Source organism: Contarinia nasturtii, unplaced genomic scaffold (assembly GCF_009176525.2).
Source record: "Contarinia nasturtii isolate CC-2019 unplaced genomic scaffold, AAFC_CNas_1.1 Cnas_scaffold_129, whole genome shotgun sequence".
Lineage (NCBI taxonomy): Eukaryota > Metazoa > Arthropoda > Insecta > Diptera > Cecidomyiidae > Contarinia > Contarinia nasturtii.
Window position 1 is genome coordinate 581,218 of NW_022197486.1, and position 17,694 is coordinate 598,911.

Genomic DNA, 17,694 nt, shown 5'->3' on the forward strand with positions numbered 1-17,694 from the left:
AAAAAAAGTGAGAGAATCAAATGGAACCTTTCATTTTATACTACAATAAAGTTTATTGAATAAATTCAAATTGGAAGAAGAATTATTTCGAAAATCGTTTGGTTTAAACTACTACAAAGTATGCGTTACCACATATCACATATTTCATATTGAAGACAATTTTTTTTATTGCTCAAGAAAACAAAAATTCGTTTAAAAACTTCATAAGTCAACTAAACAATCTAAATAACTGAAATGTTAAACAATTTTCTCAATTTTATACGAATTTTTTTTTTGAAAGATCAGCTAAACTACACAATTGACATTTAATTTGCACATGCACAAAAATTTACAATGTATTCAAATAAATCGTCGGGGATCGTTTTAAAATCGACAATATTCATATATTTGTCATAAACGCCCCTAAAGGCTTTTGGTAAACTACATTCGAACAGACTATTTCGATGGTGCAATAGATTGGCAAGTGTGTTTGTGTTTTTTTTATGAAAACCAATTGAAATTAATTTATTTAATAAAATCCATTAAGTTTTAAATAAGGAAGGAGATTATTGGATGACAAAAATAAACCATATGTCGTGCTCACTTGAATGCATGTTTTTTCTAATTTTGTGATCTTCCAATCGGATGACTCAATAATAATCAACCGAATGTACAAGTACATCCTTAGTATTGGCTACATTTTGTCATCTTTTCGCTCTTATGAAAGAGTGCATAAGACAATTTCGAAAAAACCACTTTAAATGACATTTCTCTTTCTATCTATCTTTGTCACATCTCTTGCATCTTGTAAGATTTCGTATGAAGTGCACTCGACTCTGTCGTCGTTGAAGTGTGTGGTGATGGTGATGGTGACGGTGACGGTGCTTATTAATAAACAATTTTCTTGAGCAACAAACACATTTCAACGCAATGAAAACGCAACACACATCTCATTAATAATAATCATTTGGTATTTTGATTCGTCAGATTTTAAAAGATGTGATGAGCCGAAGGCAATACTATTGCGACTACCTAAATGACACTTTTTCAGCTTAAGATAGTGTTTGTGTGTGGTTTCCAAACAAATCACTTTGAAATAAGTTTAACGCGTGGAATGAGTGAATGTAAAGTAAAACACGGCGATTTTATTGTATATACTCTGATACACACTATTTACGCTACGCTATACAGTTGCTTAACGTACACAAAAGAGATCGTTCTTTTTTTATTATTTTGAGTTTATCTCCAGGTGAAAGATCTCTTGTATATAAGAAGCACGAATTTATTAAAAATTAATTTTGTTTTTCTAAAAATAAAGAAGATGACTTGGAGTGCACATATCACAATATGTATTTTTGCAAATCATTTGTGTCGCTCCAAGAGTGGACGAGCTTTGAGTCTCCTGTCGGTCTTAACAAATTGGCTAAAGCATAAAAATGACTGATTCGGATTACAAACGATAAGCTGTATCATTCATTCCATTGCCTTTTTACTTTATCTCTTAGCATTATGTGGTTAATGAAGCTGTGTGACGTGTAGCAGTCGCTAAAAAAATACGTAAAAATCACATTCGCCAAAAATTGGAAGACAACTAAAAAATACACACACCAACCGATGCATTTTTTTATACAGATTTTTGCTTTTTATTTTGTTGTATATTATTTTGTCTTGATATTTTTTTACTTCTTATTTTCTTTGATCGAGAGCCCTTGGTCTCTTTTATACCATACCATACGTTACTTTGTTTTCAATGTGGATTTACTCATGCGGTGTTTAAATGTGGCCTTTATCATTACATCACAACAGCTTATAAATCACACCAATTTGTTATTGTTGTTGGTTATAGCCAGGTTGTTTGACTGACTGCGCGATCATTGCATTTGATGATTACAAAAAGTATTGCTCCAGGGACCTATGAATTTATTAGTTTTGCTTTACATTTACATAATATTATCAACGGTTATAATGACAACAAGAATTTAACCGGCTACAATTATATTGAAGTGGCTTATGAAGTGCTCAATTGCACACTTTACATTTTTGGACAATTAACTTTTTTTTATTTATGACGATGAAAAATCAACAACAACAAGTTGTTTTGGTCTAGCGAAAGAATCGCTAGAATTGATAATAAATTTTTGACTGTCGTCAAAAGATCGAAGCATTCATCGTAAGGATGGGACGATTATAAATTAGAATGCTCATCACAATTCTAAGCAACGATATACCGATGAAAATGAAGATATCGGGTCATGACACTGCAACATTTTTGTGAGTGCCATTCACATGCTAGTAAAATAAATCTTTCACTCACAGCTGAGAAGTTGCATTTAAAACGACTATTATTAGTCGCTTGTTAACACTTCGTGCTCCAATGCACTGCCAAACAATGTGCCTTCGATTGTCGTTTTATTTATTTATTTGCTTGACTTCTTCCTTTTGTCGTCGGGTCTTTGCTATTTGTACACGTCGTGCTGTATTTACAAATAATTATCGTGTTTGCAATCTGAATGTATCATTTGATTCACGGGTTTCCAATTTAAAAGTACATTTATGTGCTTTTGCTTTGATTTTCAGTGTTCAGTAGATAATTTTAATTTCATTTTCTATACCACAAATGCGATCCACATTTTTACAACTTATTCATTGGGCATATCTACTGTGTCTTGTTTGGACAATATTCGTAAATCAATGAGATTTCTTATGTTTCGGGATCGCATATCACACGGTCTAGAGGCATTTTAAAAATCAGAACACACTGATACTTCATGTACCTACCATTTTATTTATTAACACACCGATATCTTGAAAGTATTCACGAAATGTATCGGAGAAAGAAAAACGTTGCAAAAAAGACACTCACCACGTCCATTTCGAGTTGTCATTAATTCAGTTTTCAACGTTGCATAACGCAATTCTTAAAAAAAATGCATTGCATCACGTAATTGCATTTTTGGCATACATATTTTCGGAACGTTGTCGCATATTGAATTTTATTAAAGAAGCGAGAAGAATCAAACCAAAACAACAAAGAAACATTTTAATTGTTTTTTTATTGCTTTTGATTGGTTTTGATGCGGAAACATCTGGGAAAATGATTTTGTGGGTCTTAAGGAATTCAAAGCCAATTTCCAAAAACCCTTTTGGAATTAGTATTCGTAAGATGCGAAAAATTTGTCATTTGAGTTTTATTTGGAACGATACACATAAAGAGTGTGGCATCGAGTCACTACTCAATGTATACATAAATCAGGTTCAGACAGAAAAAAGCAATCAAATATATATTCAAAGATATTAGAAAGATAATATTGGAAAGAAACAAAAATTATTATTGAAGAATCCAAAAGAATATAAATATTGCACAGAAAAGTGTTTTAGAAATTAAAAAAAATGGATAAAAAAGAGTATGTCCATTGGTTAAAATTAAAGTAAGATTAATTGTAAATAAGGCACGATGTGTGCCAATACTGATGTCATGCCGATGATGTCAACGTGGGCTCGAAGACATTGTTGTAATTTAGTATCTAGATTCAGAATTACTGTATAGATGTTTGTTATCAATCATGTGGTGGGGCATATGCTATTTCACGTTTTCTACTTCTCTATCCTCTCTATTTATAAATATTAAAAACAAATCGAATAATGTTTTTTTAAACACGCTGGATACAACGCCTCCACAGAGTATACGTTAGAGACAAACCGACGATGACAAGCAATTACATCAAAGTCGAAAGATAAACATGCGTCTATTTGCTTATATCGAAGCATAATGTTGTTGTATCAATCAATGTTCAATGTACGTTCGGTTCAATTTTGGTTTTGTTACGTTACAATGTGAATTTTTACACTATCGTCCTTAATTGCTTATTCATGTTGACATCGTTTCTATCAATTTTATGATAGTGATAATTTGTTCAGATCAATTTATGGGCATACATTTATTCAAAAGACATTTTCAAAATAAAACCGTGGCTTTCAATGCATTAACCGCATGAGTCGAATACATAAATTAAGGTAGTCTTATTTTCAATTCCACTGAATATACGATTATAAATAACCGTGCACATTTTATCAGCAAATACTGTGAAATGCTATTACCGTGACGTTGAAAATTATTCGATGGCATTTCAGTTGACCCATTCCATATTCTATGTTTTTGAAACAAGGTATGCTAAGAATTTCGCTGAATGTCAAATTATACTTTCCAAAATGAGTGATCAATTGTTCAAATAATTTTGATGCCAAAGATGTTTTGTCAATAATGAGTAAATATGAGATTATATTTAAAACTTGGATGAAATAAATGGAGATATACAGAGATACTGCATAGGCAAAAATGAATATGAATGAAAGGGAAGAATGGCGAAAAGAATAACAAGTCATTGTTGAAATTCGTCCGGACATATTGCGGTTTGGAATTCATTTATGAAATTTCGTTTGGTCCATTTGTTAAACACCGAATACTAAATATGGCGAGTTTCAAAAATGTTTTCAATTTTTCTTTAGTTTCCAAAGTAAATGGTGAGTAAAAAAAAGCAATCCGTAGAAGGGGATGATTAATTCGAAGCCTTGGACCCAATTTCAAAAACGATGATCACTTACATTACTTATAATTGCAACACATAAATTCATTTGAATGTTAAAATAGACAGCAAGTACGATTGTCGTTCTCAACATCATGTTAAAATGATTATAAAGAGGAAAACAATCTATCGGAATTAAACGAAAAAAACAAAAACGATACCATTTTTCAATATTGCAACAGAAGATGATGAAAACAAGAATACGATGATGATGAAGGTTGGGCATTTGATGATGTTACATGCGTTCACTTGTTACACATATGTGTGTTCAATTTAAGTTTGTTTTACTTTTTGATGCAATTCAGTTTCATAGAGATGCTTTGTTCTCCAAAATTCCATTCAACTCTTCAACGATTCTTTTTGTTGTCGGTTTCATTTTGTGTGTGTGAGTGTGTTTTTTGCTTTTTTTGTATTCTGCCCTTTGTTCGTTCATATCAGAATTACCTTAGCAAAATTTCAAACATTGATTTTCCACTTCAAATAAACAATAAGTATTGTGTAACTTAGCGTAAAATTAATTGATGAGAGCGCAGCAAATTTGTTTGTCGTTAAATAAACAAGTTTCATAGAGTAAATGAAACTCCTCAACATCAAAGCACTTTTTGGTGCTATTTGAAAGGGTAGTGGTAGTGTATGCACGGTAAAATCGAACTTGACGTCAGTTTACTTTCCGTACAAATTTTCTGAATTGAGAACTTAGGGTCGCAAATAACTTTTTTTTTGCACCACTCAAGTGTACATATTTCTACCACAGAATTCCTTGGATCCTGAAGTGCAACAAAGTATAGATTCTTATTCGTTGTGATGTTATTGAACATTTTTCTGTGGCCATAAATGCAAATATAAATAATTTACTGTAAACATATCATTCTTAATTATGTGCAAATAATTGAAACTATTTATAATAATATTAATTTTTAAAACATTTTTCATTGCAGCCTTGGTCCATTGGAGACATTACCACGGGAAATGGTTTCACGTCGAAAAATATTATCTCGTTCGCGAGATGATTTGAATTTAGAACATCAATATCAACAACAACAAGATGACGAAGAAGATGTTTGGTATCAAAAAGACAAACTTTATAAGGTATTTATAATTCAATTGTTGTTTTTCATTTGTGATTAAGACATGATTGACGAAATGCAATAAAAACCATACAGGTTGTGACATTGCACAAAACGAGCGAATTGAATACAAAGCTTGCGCTCTCGTTATTCATGTAATTCAATTCAGGTGAAATAAGCTGAACCAATTTTGTGTGTATGTTCTCACGTGTAAAATTGCACTACAAGTGAAGTAACAAACATTTAAATGGGTTTTTATGTGCGTTTTCCCTCCATTTGTTGCACTATTTTTTTAAAATATAGTTTATTTTGTAAGCAAAACAATAACAACAATAAGTGAATTATTAATTATGTGAATCGCTTTCAAAATCGTTTCTTTTACACATTTTTATATGAATTTAATATGACGGCACCATTTCACATTGTTCATTGCTAGCGTACATTGCTTTATCGTAGCCCAAGATGTCAGAGAGTCTCGAACAAAAAAAAATCATTTGAATTTTTCTGAATATTTAGTGACATGATGAAATTTCGTTAAATGTGTCGATTTCGAAACAAAAGCAGAAGTCAAGGGGAAATATAAAGGGTCTAATTTGGTCGAAATATGTGAAAGACTAAGATAACGAATCCATACCATGTTTGCCTACATATTCATTTATATACGGAAACTACATCTAAATTGATGAGAAAATGAAACAAAAAACCAAAAACAATCAAGTTTGATGTGCATTTTGCTTTGTGTTAAATCGGTGTTAATTCGACTGTGTGGAGAGCCATTGTTCTCTACACAAACTGTGTGATCTTGTAAATTCAATTACAATCCATTTGTAATTTGAAACACCGATGTCGCTTTTGATTACAGTTCAACCAATTAAATCTTCGTAGTTCACATGTCACTCTCTCAGTTTGCATTAATAAAGCAATTTTTTTTGTGTTAAATAAATGGCATGTTGACCAAATTATGCTAACGATACAATATACATCCGCAAGTACATTATCTCACCAATTTAAATGACGAATTCAGTAATAGAGAGATAGGTCATTCATTGATAATAATTCACAGTTCAACATTATCGTATGACAATGCTCAGATTTCTCTGCGGCTATTTATGTATCTATTCATTGACATTTGTCATATTCATATGCCACACAGAAGTGTCTGGTTGAACAGACTTGAATTGCATAAATTGTAGTTGGTGTTCTTGAATAGTCAAGCACATTTATTAATTTGCATTCACGCGACATTTGGCTTGTCAAATTCATTCTTTTGGGCATGGAAAATAAACAAAAAAGAAAATATGAATATTCGAACATAGGCTCGGAATCGTTCATCGGATCATATTTCACTGTTGCAAATACTTTTGGTTCGAAAGATATGAATGGCTTTATTTCTTTTATTGGTTAGCGTCTTCACAAAACACACACACTCATGTGCAGCTCATAATAATTTATCGTATGCGATTTTTACATGATAAATATTAAATAATCATCGTATTTATAGCTGGCATTTTTGGTTGTCTTACCGACCGTTATTCACGTGCGCGTGTGTATTTGCATACATTTCGTAATATTGGCACAATCACAGTAGACCGAATGGGCACCCCATTTATCATGCATATTGGGAAAGCAACAGCCGTTGTTTATCGTGTGTTAGTCATTCTGCCAACTATGCATATTATGGCGAAATTGTAAAGTGATATGCATGTACCGTTAAATTATATTCGCACATCAATTAGCTGAGATACATCTTATATGGTGCTAAATCATCCAAATTATATAAATTAATTACGATCGCATGGCAATGATGAAAATATTAAAGGTTATTTTGTAGTAACGAATCGTTCTTGTTCACATTGAAATTGCAAGCAGTTTTGGTGAATGTTTACAGTGTCAATTACTAATAATAACTGAGAAATTTATTCACATGTCAATCATTAAAATCTGTGGCTCAAACGATTCCAACTATTGAGCACCGAATTTACCGCTATTTATTCATCGTACAATATTGGTGACCGTTTACTGGTTTGACCACATCTTTGCATTCCAATGCGTAGCCGACACAAAAATTGCACCACCAGCATACTAATGAACGATGAACAGATGTGTGTGTGTGTTGATAGTCGCCAACAATTACCATTGACGTAATTCTAACAAAATTCGTTTACATTTTCTCCCACGGCCATCGAAAAACACTGTCTAAATCCACAAACAACGATTAGAATTAAAAATGAAATCTATCAAATAAATAATGGGACTACGGAGAAAATTCTTGAACTTCTGCATCATAATTTTCTGCATTATTTTATATTTCTATATGAAAAAATAAAATCGAATAAAATGATATGGTATTTCAGCAAATTTATTGATTCTACTCACATAGTTATATAACAATGTTCACTGTACTACTTATAAACTCCCGTGACGCATTGTCAATCAGTGTCACTTTCTTCATCATTTTTAAACTGATTTTGAAATCGCAATACCAATCCAAAAGAAGTTGCTCAAATCGACAATAACCGAGCGCATCTTTTCGATGTACCTTAAAAAATTGCACTTAAATACTAATACCATGTCATACATTTTTATCTGAGTTTTGAAAAGTGCATCCCAGTCGAAATGAAAAAAAAAAAAAAAACAATTTCATCATCGATTTGATGACATTTAGGCCACAAGCCATGTTAAATTTTCTGTTGCTAATAAACTCACCGCACAACGACAACCATCATATCGTATATTTCACTTCATTTGCACAACATTTTAACATCATTGAAATCTCAACGAAATAAAAGCACTGTACATGCACTCCACTTGTTCCATTCTTTACCGCAGCATTTTGATAAACCAGTTTCTCATCCAACTCTTGTTTTCGAGCGAATACATAACTGAATGCTCAAATCGTTCCATTCCATTCATATTCGACTATATATATATAGTTGATGTGCAAACAACAACAGTACACCAAACGTTGGTTTTTTTATTCAACATTTTAAAAATGATTGCGCAGTGCGCACTGAATTACATTCGAAAAAAATACAAAGAATACAATAAAGAACCGAATGAACATCCACATTACTTTTTTTCGCGCTTATACCATACTTCGCAATTTGAACGCTTATGAATTAAAAGACATTAAAGCTCAAATGTCATTATTATTATACGATGATGAGATTCAAAATAGATTCAATTTTTCGTTTTGTTCGCATAGATTTCCATTGAACGAAATTAAAACCAATTCCAATGTTTTGAAGAAATCTAAATGTTAAAACGAAATATTTTAATCAAAATTGCAGGCCTCAAGGTGTCAAGAAAAGTAATAATGTGCTGTTTTTTTGAAAGGCTACATTTTTCATTTCGACGGCATTCAAAAAGGCAGCATCTTCCTTTAAATTTTCACTAAAATTACAATCGAATAAGGAATGAACCATAGAAATGTTTACCTTTCGTAAGTATTGGAATTATTTCACAGCTTTTAGCTGTGTAAATTCAACATCATTACATATATGAAATCGAATTAAATGCGATGTAAATTGATACCAGCTAAAATACAAACATCATATCGTATTATGATGAAAATATTTACAGTTGCAAAGAGAAAAAAAAGATTTTCAATTAAATGGCGTAATATAATTAAATTTTTATTTTAGCTGTACGGATATGGTAGTTGCTAATGAAGAAAATAAAAATCCTGATTTTCCACTTATTTGTTGGTAATTGGTATTTTGAAAGAAAAAATAAATCAACAAATTTTGATTGACAAAAAGCCACAATTTTATTAGTTTCTTTTTACCAATTTTTATAAATAAAAATTGACGGTATTTTTTGTCAGTAGATATTCGTGCAAGCATCCAAATTCACATCAAATTGAGCATACAAATTCTTCAAGTTGCGCTTAAGTAGCCAATTTTGAGGCATAGACACACAATTTGGTTGCTGTTGTTTTGTTTAATTATGTTTGTTTGTTTTTTTTTCTCGTGGTAAAGTTTTGATCAGTTCGATAGATTCATTTTAAATGCTGCCTGTTAAAAGTTTACCCAACTAGATTGGCCCCTCTACTCCATCTACAATTCCATGTATATATAATTTTCTTTTACGTATTTGAACTTAGATGTTGCTGTTGTTATTATTGATGTTGTTGCAATTTTTTGTTGCGTTTGCGTGAATGGTTTGCGCAACCATCGATGAATGTGAACCAGATATAAACATTGATGTAATTGAATGGATGAGTGAGGTACCGAATGTACATTCAGTAGTTTTCAATATTTTGACAGTTTAAATGAGCGAATAATTGTGAATCGGTTAAATAATATTTAATGATCTATATATATATATGATATATTTATTCATTACATACATAGACTGCGTAAAGTGAGGTAATCAATGGTGACAAAAACAATAGCACCAGACTGAACCGCAGAATTATAACATCAATTTCAGTGGATGAATAAACACTGACACCTTTTCTTGCATTATTCAACGTCTATCCATGAAAATTCCGTGAAGGTACATTAAAATGCGTTTGTAAACAACGAAACAAAAAATTAAGCAAACAAAACACTATCGATTGAAAGTGGAGCGCAAAAATGGAATAAATTTGCGTGTGCTGTTGCCATATACAAATTATGCTTCGTTGTAAAGAACTGTATATTATACCAAAATATTTGCTGCGTTGTCTATCTATTACCATTTGTTTGAAAATTATTTAAATAGTTTTAACTAAACGGGTGCGCGCACCCGAGTGATTCATCAAAAAATTGAGTTCACCGAAATAAAGAGAAGATCGAAAGCAAAAAAAAAAACTGAGCGACGACAACAATGTCGACATAAATATTGAACTATATCGTAATGTTCATTCAATTGTGTGTCATCTGCCGGTCGTCGATTCCGCGTCCCACTCGACACCGCTAAGCAAACACCAACTATGAACACACTCATTTTTTTTTCTTCAACAAATTGCTTGATCGTTTATGCAACTTAAGGGGAATGAGCATCATTATCTGATGAATTATTTATAGATGAGTTGAAAGCGTGGTGCAACACTCTCTGCCTCGATTATTCATAGCATCTAGACGATATACTTCATAATGGACTTGTCATTACAATCTTCGATCGGTTTAAAGCAATTTGCATTTTGGCAAATGAACAGTCAAACCATAAAATGCGTTTAAAATGCACCTTTCAGTTTTGATCAATTACTTTGGCCAACACATTTAGACATTTTATTTTATTGGCATTTAGTTTCGAAATGTAATTGTTCACAATGAAATGTTAAATAACTTGAACTGACACGAAAATTGTATCGCATGCAAACAATAATTCGGATATATTTTCAAGTCACTTTGCGTTCAACGAACATATATATATATATATTATAATTTTTTTTTAATTCGCAAAAAAGGCAAACATGAATGAACAAACGAACCATTGAAAATAAAGATGTTTAGTATCAAAAAAAAAAAAAAAAATATTTCGAATTTTGGGCAAGAACGCAGGCCATTCGGTCTGGCCCCGAGAAATTTTTTCCGGCCGTCTTCTCATCGTCGTCACGATAATAATTGAATTGTAAATAAAAAAATGTATATCTTTTGGCACACAAATAGCATTTTTGGTGTAACTTGAGATAATATTGATGACAAAGTACTTGTGTTAAAAAAAGATCAAGTAATTCAACTGAGTTCCAGTAACATTTCTTAAAAACAATATACCATATACCTTTACCTTCCATCGTTCGAAATTCACCAAATAAAAAAAAAAAAAAACGCGAAATTTTCTAAGGATCATCCGTGTTCATAGCGTCATTACTATTATATTCGATATGGAGTGTTGACCTGTGCTGCAAATTTCGTTACAAATGTGGTAATTTTGTTGACATAGGTGATGACGAGGGTTCCTAGGTGTCGGATGACCCCCCCCTAAAATATTTTTAGGAACCCTCAACAATTTTGGAAATGAGGACCTTCTTTTTTTTTGCTCTTCACTTTTTTTGGTCGAGAAATTCTTTCGATTTGCTACGGATTTTCGCCAAAAAGTGACTTCCAAAAAATAAAAATAAAAACGATTTTATCGTCATTTGCTAGAGAATTTGGAGTTGAAAAATTCTTTCGATTTGCTAGTGATTTTCGCCAAAAAAGTGACTTCCAAAAAAAAAAAACGATTTTTGTGTCATTTCGTACAAATTGTTGACATCGTCAGGGACCCCCCATGGATTTTTCCAGGAACCCCCTACAGAATTTTGCCATCACCCCCCCCCCCCCTAAAAGTGTTTACGTCATCATCTATGTTTGTTGATATTTTTACTCTAAATATCATTTCGTGTAAGTGTAAATTCAACTTTCGAAATAGTATTGCAAGGCGTTTTATTTCATGCCTGTTTCTTTCATGGAACTACAACAGTACCGTTGCGAAAAAAAACCCATTAATTGAGGTGTGGTTAATCTGACTTCAGTTAAAATAACTCCAAAATGAATATGACGGGGAAAATGAAACAATATATGTGTGCTGTACTGTATCAAATATTGATACAGATATTATCGGCATTGAACTAAAGCTTTTTTTTGAAAAAGTTTTGTAATCCTTTGATGTGATTGATCGGCGAGCAATGCGAAATAAATTTCCAAACAACATCGGCATATCGTAGTGATCTTTTTTAAGTATAATTGCCCCCTGTATTGGCACAAGAATGTAGTCCATAGGCGTTTTCTTAAGTGCCATATTGTCAATGTAAAAATATCTAACTAAAATCAATAAATTTTGAAGTATCTATGGAACCGCACCAAACCGATCTGGCTGAAAACTAGATTTTGTTTAATATTGGTTAAGGTGCAATTGCGGTATTATAGTTGGTCATTTTAATTAGCCGTATGCAACTTATTTAGAATTTGTGCCAAATTGAGAAATCGTGGTTGCTGCAGTGATTTGCTTTCAACCAATACCATTTGCTCTCTGATTATTGAATGGTCGCACCATTGTTGCGCGTATTCACGTTTTGGACACGCGATTACGTATGAGCATATTTTGATTGTTTCTTTTTTTATTCGTTCATTTTATTCGTTTCGTTCGCATTCAATACTTAATCATGCGCAAAAAAATGGTCGAACTCTTGCCTACTTTCAAATATAATTTTGTGATCAATGTTCCCTTATATATATGATATATAATATGATTTTTTTTCACTATGCGCACATGTATTATACATCGCTTTAAGTCGCTTTCTTGTGTTATCGAGTGCATGCTATTACCATTTTATGTTTGAAATATATATATATATATATATAACAAGTCAACCAGCATGCACTGCACGACGTTGAATACGAAACATTATATGCACGTGCTGGTAATTATTTTTATTTCATTATTCGATCAAAAGTAGAATATAAATCGAAATTCTAACGATGATTTGCTAGGCACTAGGTAGATAATAAATGCAATAACTCATGTCAGAAATATATCACACTCATAATTTGTTAACATTGTAGGTTTTTAGCTGAATTTTCATTTGAATATTATTTTGCAATAACTTTTAAGATTACACAAAATGCTCTATAAGATTTGCCATACATTTTCCAAATACAATTAAAGTGTTGGTTAATTGACTTACATTGTCAGTTGTGTATTTAAATTCGATATATTGATCAAGTAAAACCAAGACCGATTTAATTGTAATAACTATTGGGCGGCATGAGTGACATTCGGGTGTCTTTTAGAAGTTTTTATTTCAATACTTAGTCCCCTTATTTCCACTAAATCCACGAAAATGAATGGAAATGCTTGTGAGCAACTTATGGTGTAATTATCTAAGATTGATTTTATTGACACTAATAGACATATTGACTTAACACATCAAAGAACTGACGGTTGTTGCATTGATACGCAATAGTTTGCATGGGGAAATAGATGCACAGACGTGTGAACAAGCATGAGAACTCTGTTGGTTCATATACTGTCAATTGACACATAATTGGTAATTTGATACATTTCTGGCGATTTCTGGTTTCAATTCAAAAATTTGGCGTATGTCATGGCGGTTAAGTCAAATGAAACTTTTCTAAAGACCTCTTTACAAAAATGGTGTTTTTAAGTTGAGTTTTTTTTTTTCTGAATCACATTTTGTATGGCTCTTACTGACGTAAATTGTGGAATTGTTTGAAAACAAATGTTTGGCATAAAAATGAAATAAATTTTTAAAAATATATATTTATTGATAGATTTTTAAATTTATTTTCAACGATTAAACATCAAATATTTTATGTGAGTTTTTTCGTCTTCTAATAAAATTAATTTTCTCATAGCTTCTAGGATGCTGGTTGTTACCTCGAGAGAACTGATAGAGTAATGCACATTCACTTCCAGACTTTTCAATTTCGTGAAATAATTGATAAAATTTGGCGGATGAATTGAACTCGAATTCCAAATTGAGCTTTTCAAGATTCGGCATATCGAATGGAAGATCATCTGGCACATAGTAATCCTAGGGGGTAGACACAATAGAGAATGAATGAATACCAATGAATTGTCATAATACCTATCTATTTTCAAATACGACAGTTACTTACTTATTTGAAGATTACTTGTACTAAAAATGTGAATACCGTGATTACCAAATGTCAAATTGATATCGGTAATAAAGATTTCAAGTTTTTTCCATTTCGTTTTAACATTCACCATTTCGAAATTTATTTTAATTTTTTCTGTTTTCTTTCTGTCATTTTTATCAAAATTGTTTTTGCATTTATTAAACCAATTGAAATAATACACTTCATAGCGTTGAAAAAGTTTTTTTAATATTTGGAAGATAATATTCATATATGCACATTGTGAGACGTTGCTGAATGCATTGACATTTCGTCTAAAACTGAGAATACCAAGAATACCAAGAATACCAAGAATACCTTCAATTTCGGTGAATATCTCAAGTAATATTCCATGTGTCCACCCCCTAGTAGTAATCTAAGCTAAAAGAAAATGATCTCACTGATGTAAGATTGTACACATGATTTGATGTTCGAATCAGAAGATCTTTGTGAAGTGGAGAAATTTGAAGTGCTTTCAAATGTTTCAATTTTTGCCTTCAATCAGGCCAAATGTCTCTATTTCAATGAGTGAATTTAAAGAGAGCTTAGAAATGTGTTTATTATTTGTGAAAATATTTGCGAGAACATGTAGATCCGTTAATCTTGAAAGCTCCAATTCTTTTAGTTTCTTGACATTGGTCAACCAATTTGTATCCATTACGTAACCATTCAGTGTGAACGATTCAAGCTTAGGAAATATTGAATTCAAGTCTAATGAGTTTCGACTGCTACTACCTATGTAACTAAACCTTTTCTCTTCTGGAAAAATGATGTCTTTTTCTCCACTTGACAATGCTTCCCAAAGTCCTTCATCATCGTCGGTATTGAATCGAAGCTCTGTTAATTGGTATGCATTTTTTTGATAATTTTTTCGTTAACTTCTTGATGCTGATGTATGTCCAGCCACTCGTAAAGTACATGAATTCTCCTTGCATGTTTATCAAATTGTTTGAAGAGCGATATAAGTCTGGCACCCACACTGATATGAAGATAATAATTACCGTCTTTATCAAAATATTCCTTCGATAGACTCAAATGACATTGGGGATCAATTACAATTATGTGATTTTTGAATATCTGTTTCATTACATCTCTGGATACGGTCATTAGTCCTCGTGATTGTGCTGCTTTACTCGTTGCTTCTGCACCAGCTAAATACAGAATGTGATGAGTTACAGTGTGTTTGGTTCCCTACAATACGGCTGAACGAGCCTTTATTTTGATTACTATGCAATTAAACCGCGTTTAACTGTCAGAGTCAATGACGCACGAATGAGCCCGATAGATTTTATCAATATTTTTAATGTAAAATTTGATCAAAAGTGCAAAAATAATGAACAGCAACTACTACAAAAATCGTTGGTTGGCGGTGTTTTTGTGTTTACATCGTCGGGGTCCAAGATTATCAATCAATGATGCGGCAAAAGTATCGATCGTGATTATCGAAGTCGTTTGTTCAGATGTGGACAGAACGATATGGATTATTGGATTATTGGATTTGTACGGGGAGTATACCAGGTCTGCTATCCAGCAAGATCCATAGTTTCTCGTTGCTCAGGTTTTTTAACCTATTGCAAGACGCCCGTTTGTGTGTCTAAAACACACCAATAAGTAGTTCATTATCCAAAGATTTGATTAAGGCATGGGTTTATTAAACACGCCTTTTTAAAGAATTCGATTATTCTTAAGATTTTGGGCACTTCATGCTACTGGTCGATACCCCCTTCGAAACTACCCCTTAGAGCATTTAACCCCGGACATCTGAAAATGAGGTGAGCCGAGGTTCCTCTTCTCTTCCACTTAGTCTGCAGTCTGGATCATCTCTCAGGCGGAGATTTCTCAAGTGGTAATTTACCCTAGCATGGCCCGTTAAAATACCCACTGCAGTTCAAAGGTCATCCCTTGGGAGCCTCAGAAGCTGTCTTGTGAGTTCTGAGCTTGGATTTTTGACAAAAATTTTTGTCTGTCCACATGTAAATGAACCTTGCCAGTTCTGTGTGCTACGGGTCTTAAGCTACGTACTTACTCGTGAATACTCCAGTGGTAAGACTGGTTCTGGTCCAATGACTGTGCAAAGAGCAGCTGCTTTAGCCGCCTCGTCTGCCAGATCATGACCTCTTATATCTGAATGTGCTTTGACCCAGACCAATCGAAGAGGGTATCGAACAGAACGCTATAGGAGTGAAAAAAATGTTGATAACCACGCTGATCCTCATGCACAAAGAGCGACCACAATTCGTCAAGATATAAGCAAATTGAACAACTTTTTGATGAAAATCAAGGAATGTCGTTGCGTACTGGTCAAATTCGATTGCGTCGATTAAATATCAATGTTTCAACATACACTCTACGCCAAAGACTGATTGGAAAGGACTTCAAGTATCGCTCAACTATCAAAAAAATCCGTATTGACAAAAAAACACATTGAAAATCGTATCGCTTGGTCAAAAGAAAATTTAACAAGAGATTGGGGTAATGTAATATTCACTGATGCATCGACATTTATGCTATCAAATAGCCTCACTCACACATGGTCTAAGCATGGTAAGTGATGGGTTGTGCGAACTGTAAAACATCCAGCAAATCATGGTTATGGATCATTTTGTTCGGCTGGATTCGGAAAATTAACATGCTTTACCGGTATCCTAAATGCTGAGAGAATGAACAAACTGTACCAGTCGACTCTGTTGCCTACCGCCAATAAGATTTACGGAAAAAATAATCGAAACTGGCTACTGCAAGAAGACAACGATCCAAAACACAAAAGTAATCGATGTAAGCAATTCAAAGAGGAAAATGGGATAAATGTTTTGAATTGGCCAGCACAGTCTCCCGACTTGAACCCAATCGAAAACGTATGGGGACTTTTGAAGGCAAGGCAACGCGCAAAAAAATTTAGAAGAATCGTTCAATTATCTGCATGGCTTAAGCGGCAGTGGACGTCGTTCGATGTTGAATCTGCAAAAAATTTGGCCAGAAGTATGGAAAATCGTTGTGCTCGTGTTATCAACCGAAAGGGCAAGTGGATAAATTATTAGTACCTGGTTCAGTAGAGGTGGACAAGGTCTTGCCAGTCACCCAAACAGTTCCAATTAATATGATTGTTCAATGTAATTTTTGCCGTATTGTAGCGAACCAAACACACTGTAAATGGTCTGGCAAGTATGACTGGCAGTGCATGTCAATAGATTATTTAACTTGGCCTCGTTTTCTGGAAAAAACGCACCCCGCTTCGCATTGGATTATCTAATTTTGTGGAAAAATGTTTTGTTTTAATATAAGTTGAGTCAAAAACTTAAAATTCCTTCTCAATTTTTGATAATTTAACTGTTCAGATGAACAAGCACATCTGTTGATTTTATAGATTTGCTCATCGTATTTTATATATAGAGATGAGCTATACTCAATTGTCGTCATTAGAATCTTTGAGTTAGTCGATATTTTCATATATATATACGTAGGCGACTATTTAAGTTTCTTCAATATGTATGTTTTAGT

At 32.8% G+C, this 17,694-nt stretch overlaps 1 protein-coding gene across 10 annotated transcripts in view; it reads left to right on the forward strand.

Annotated features, from left to right (window-relative positions):
• LOC116340913 overlaps nt 1-17,694 on the forward strand; it is an 89,219-nt gene that overhangs the window by 27,017 nt on the left and 44,508 nt on the right. For all 10 annotated transcript variants that reach the window (XM_031767667.1, XM_031767675.1, XM_031767744.1 and 7 more), the window contains one exon: nt 5,501-5,651. In XM_031767667.1, coding sequence (XP_031623527.1) covers nt 5,501-5,651 — 151 coding nt within the window. The remainder of the gene's footprint in view (nt 1-5,500; nt 5,652-17,694) is intronic.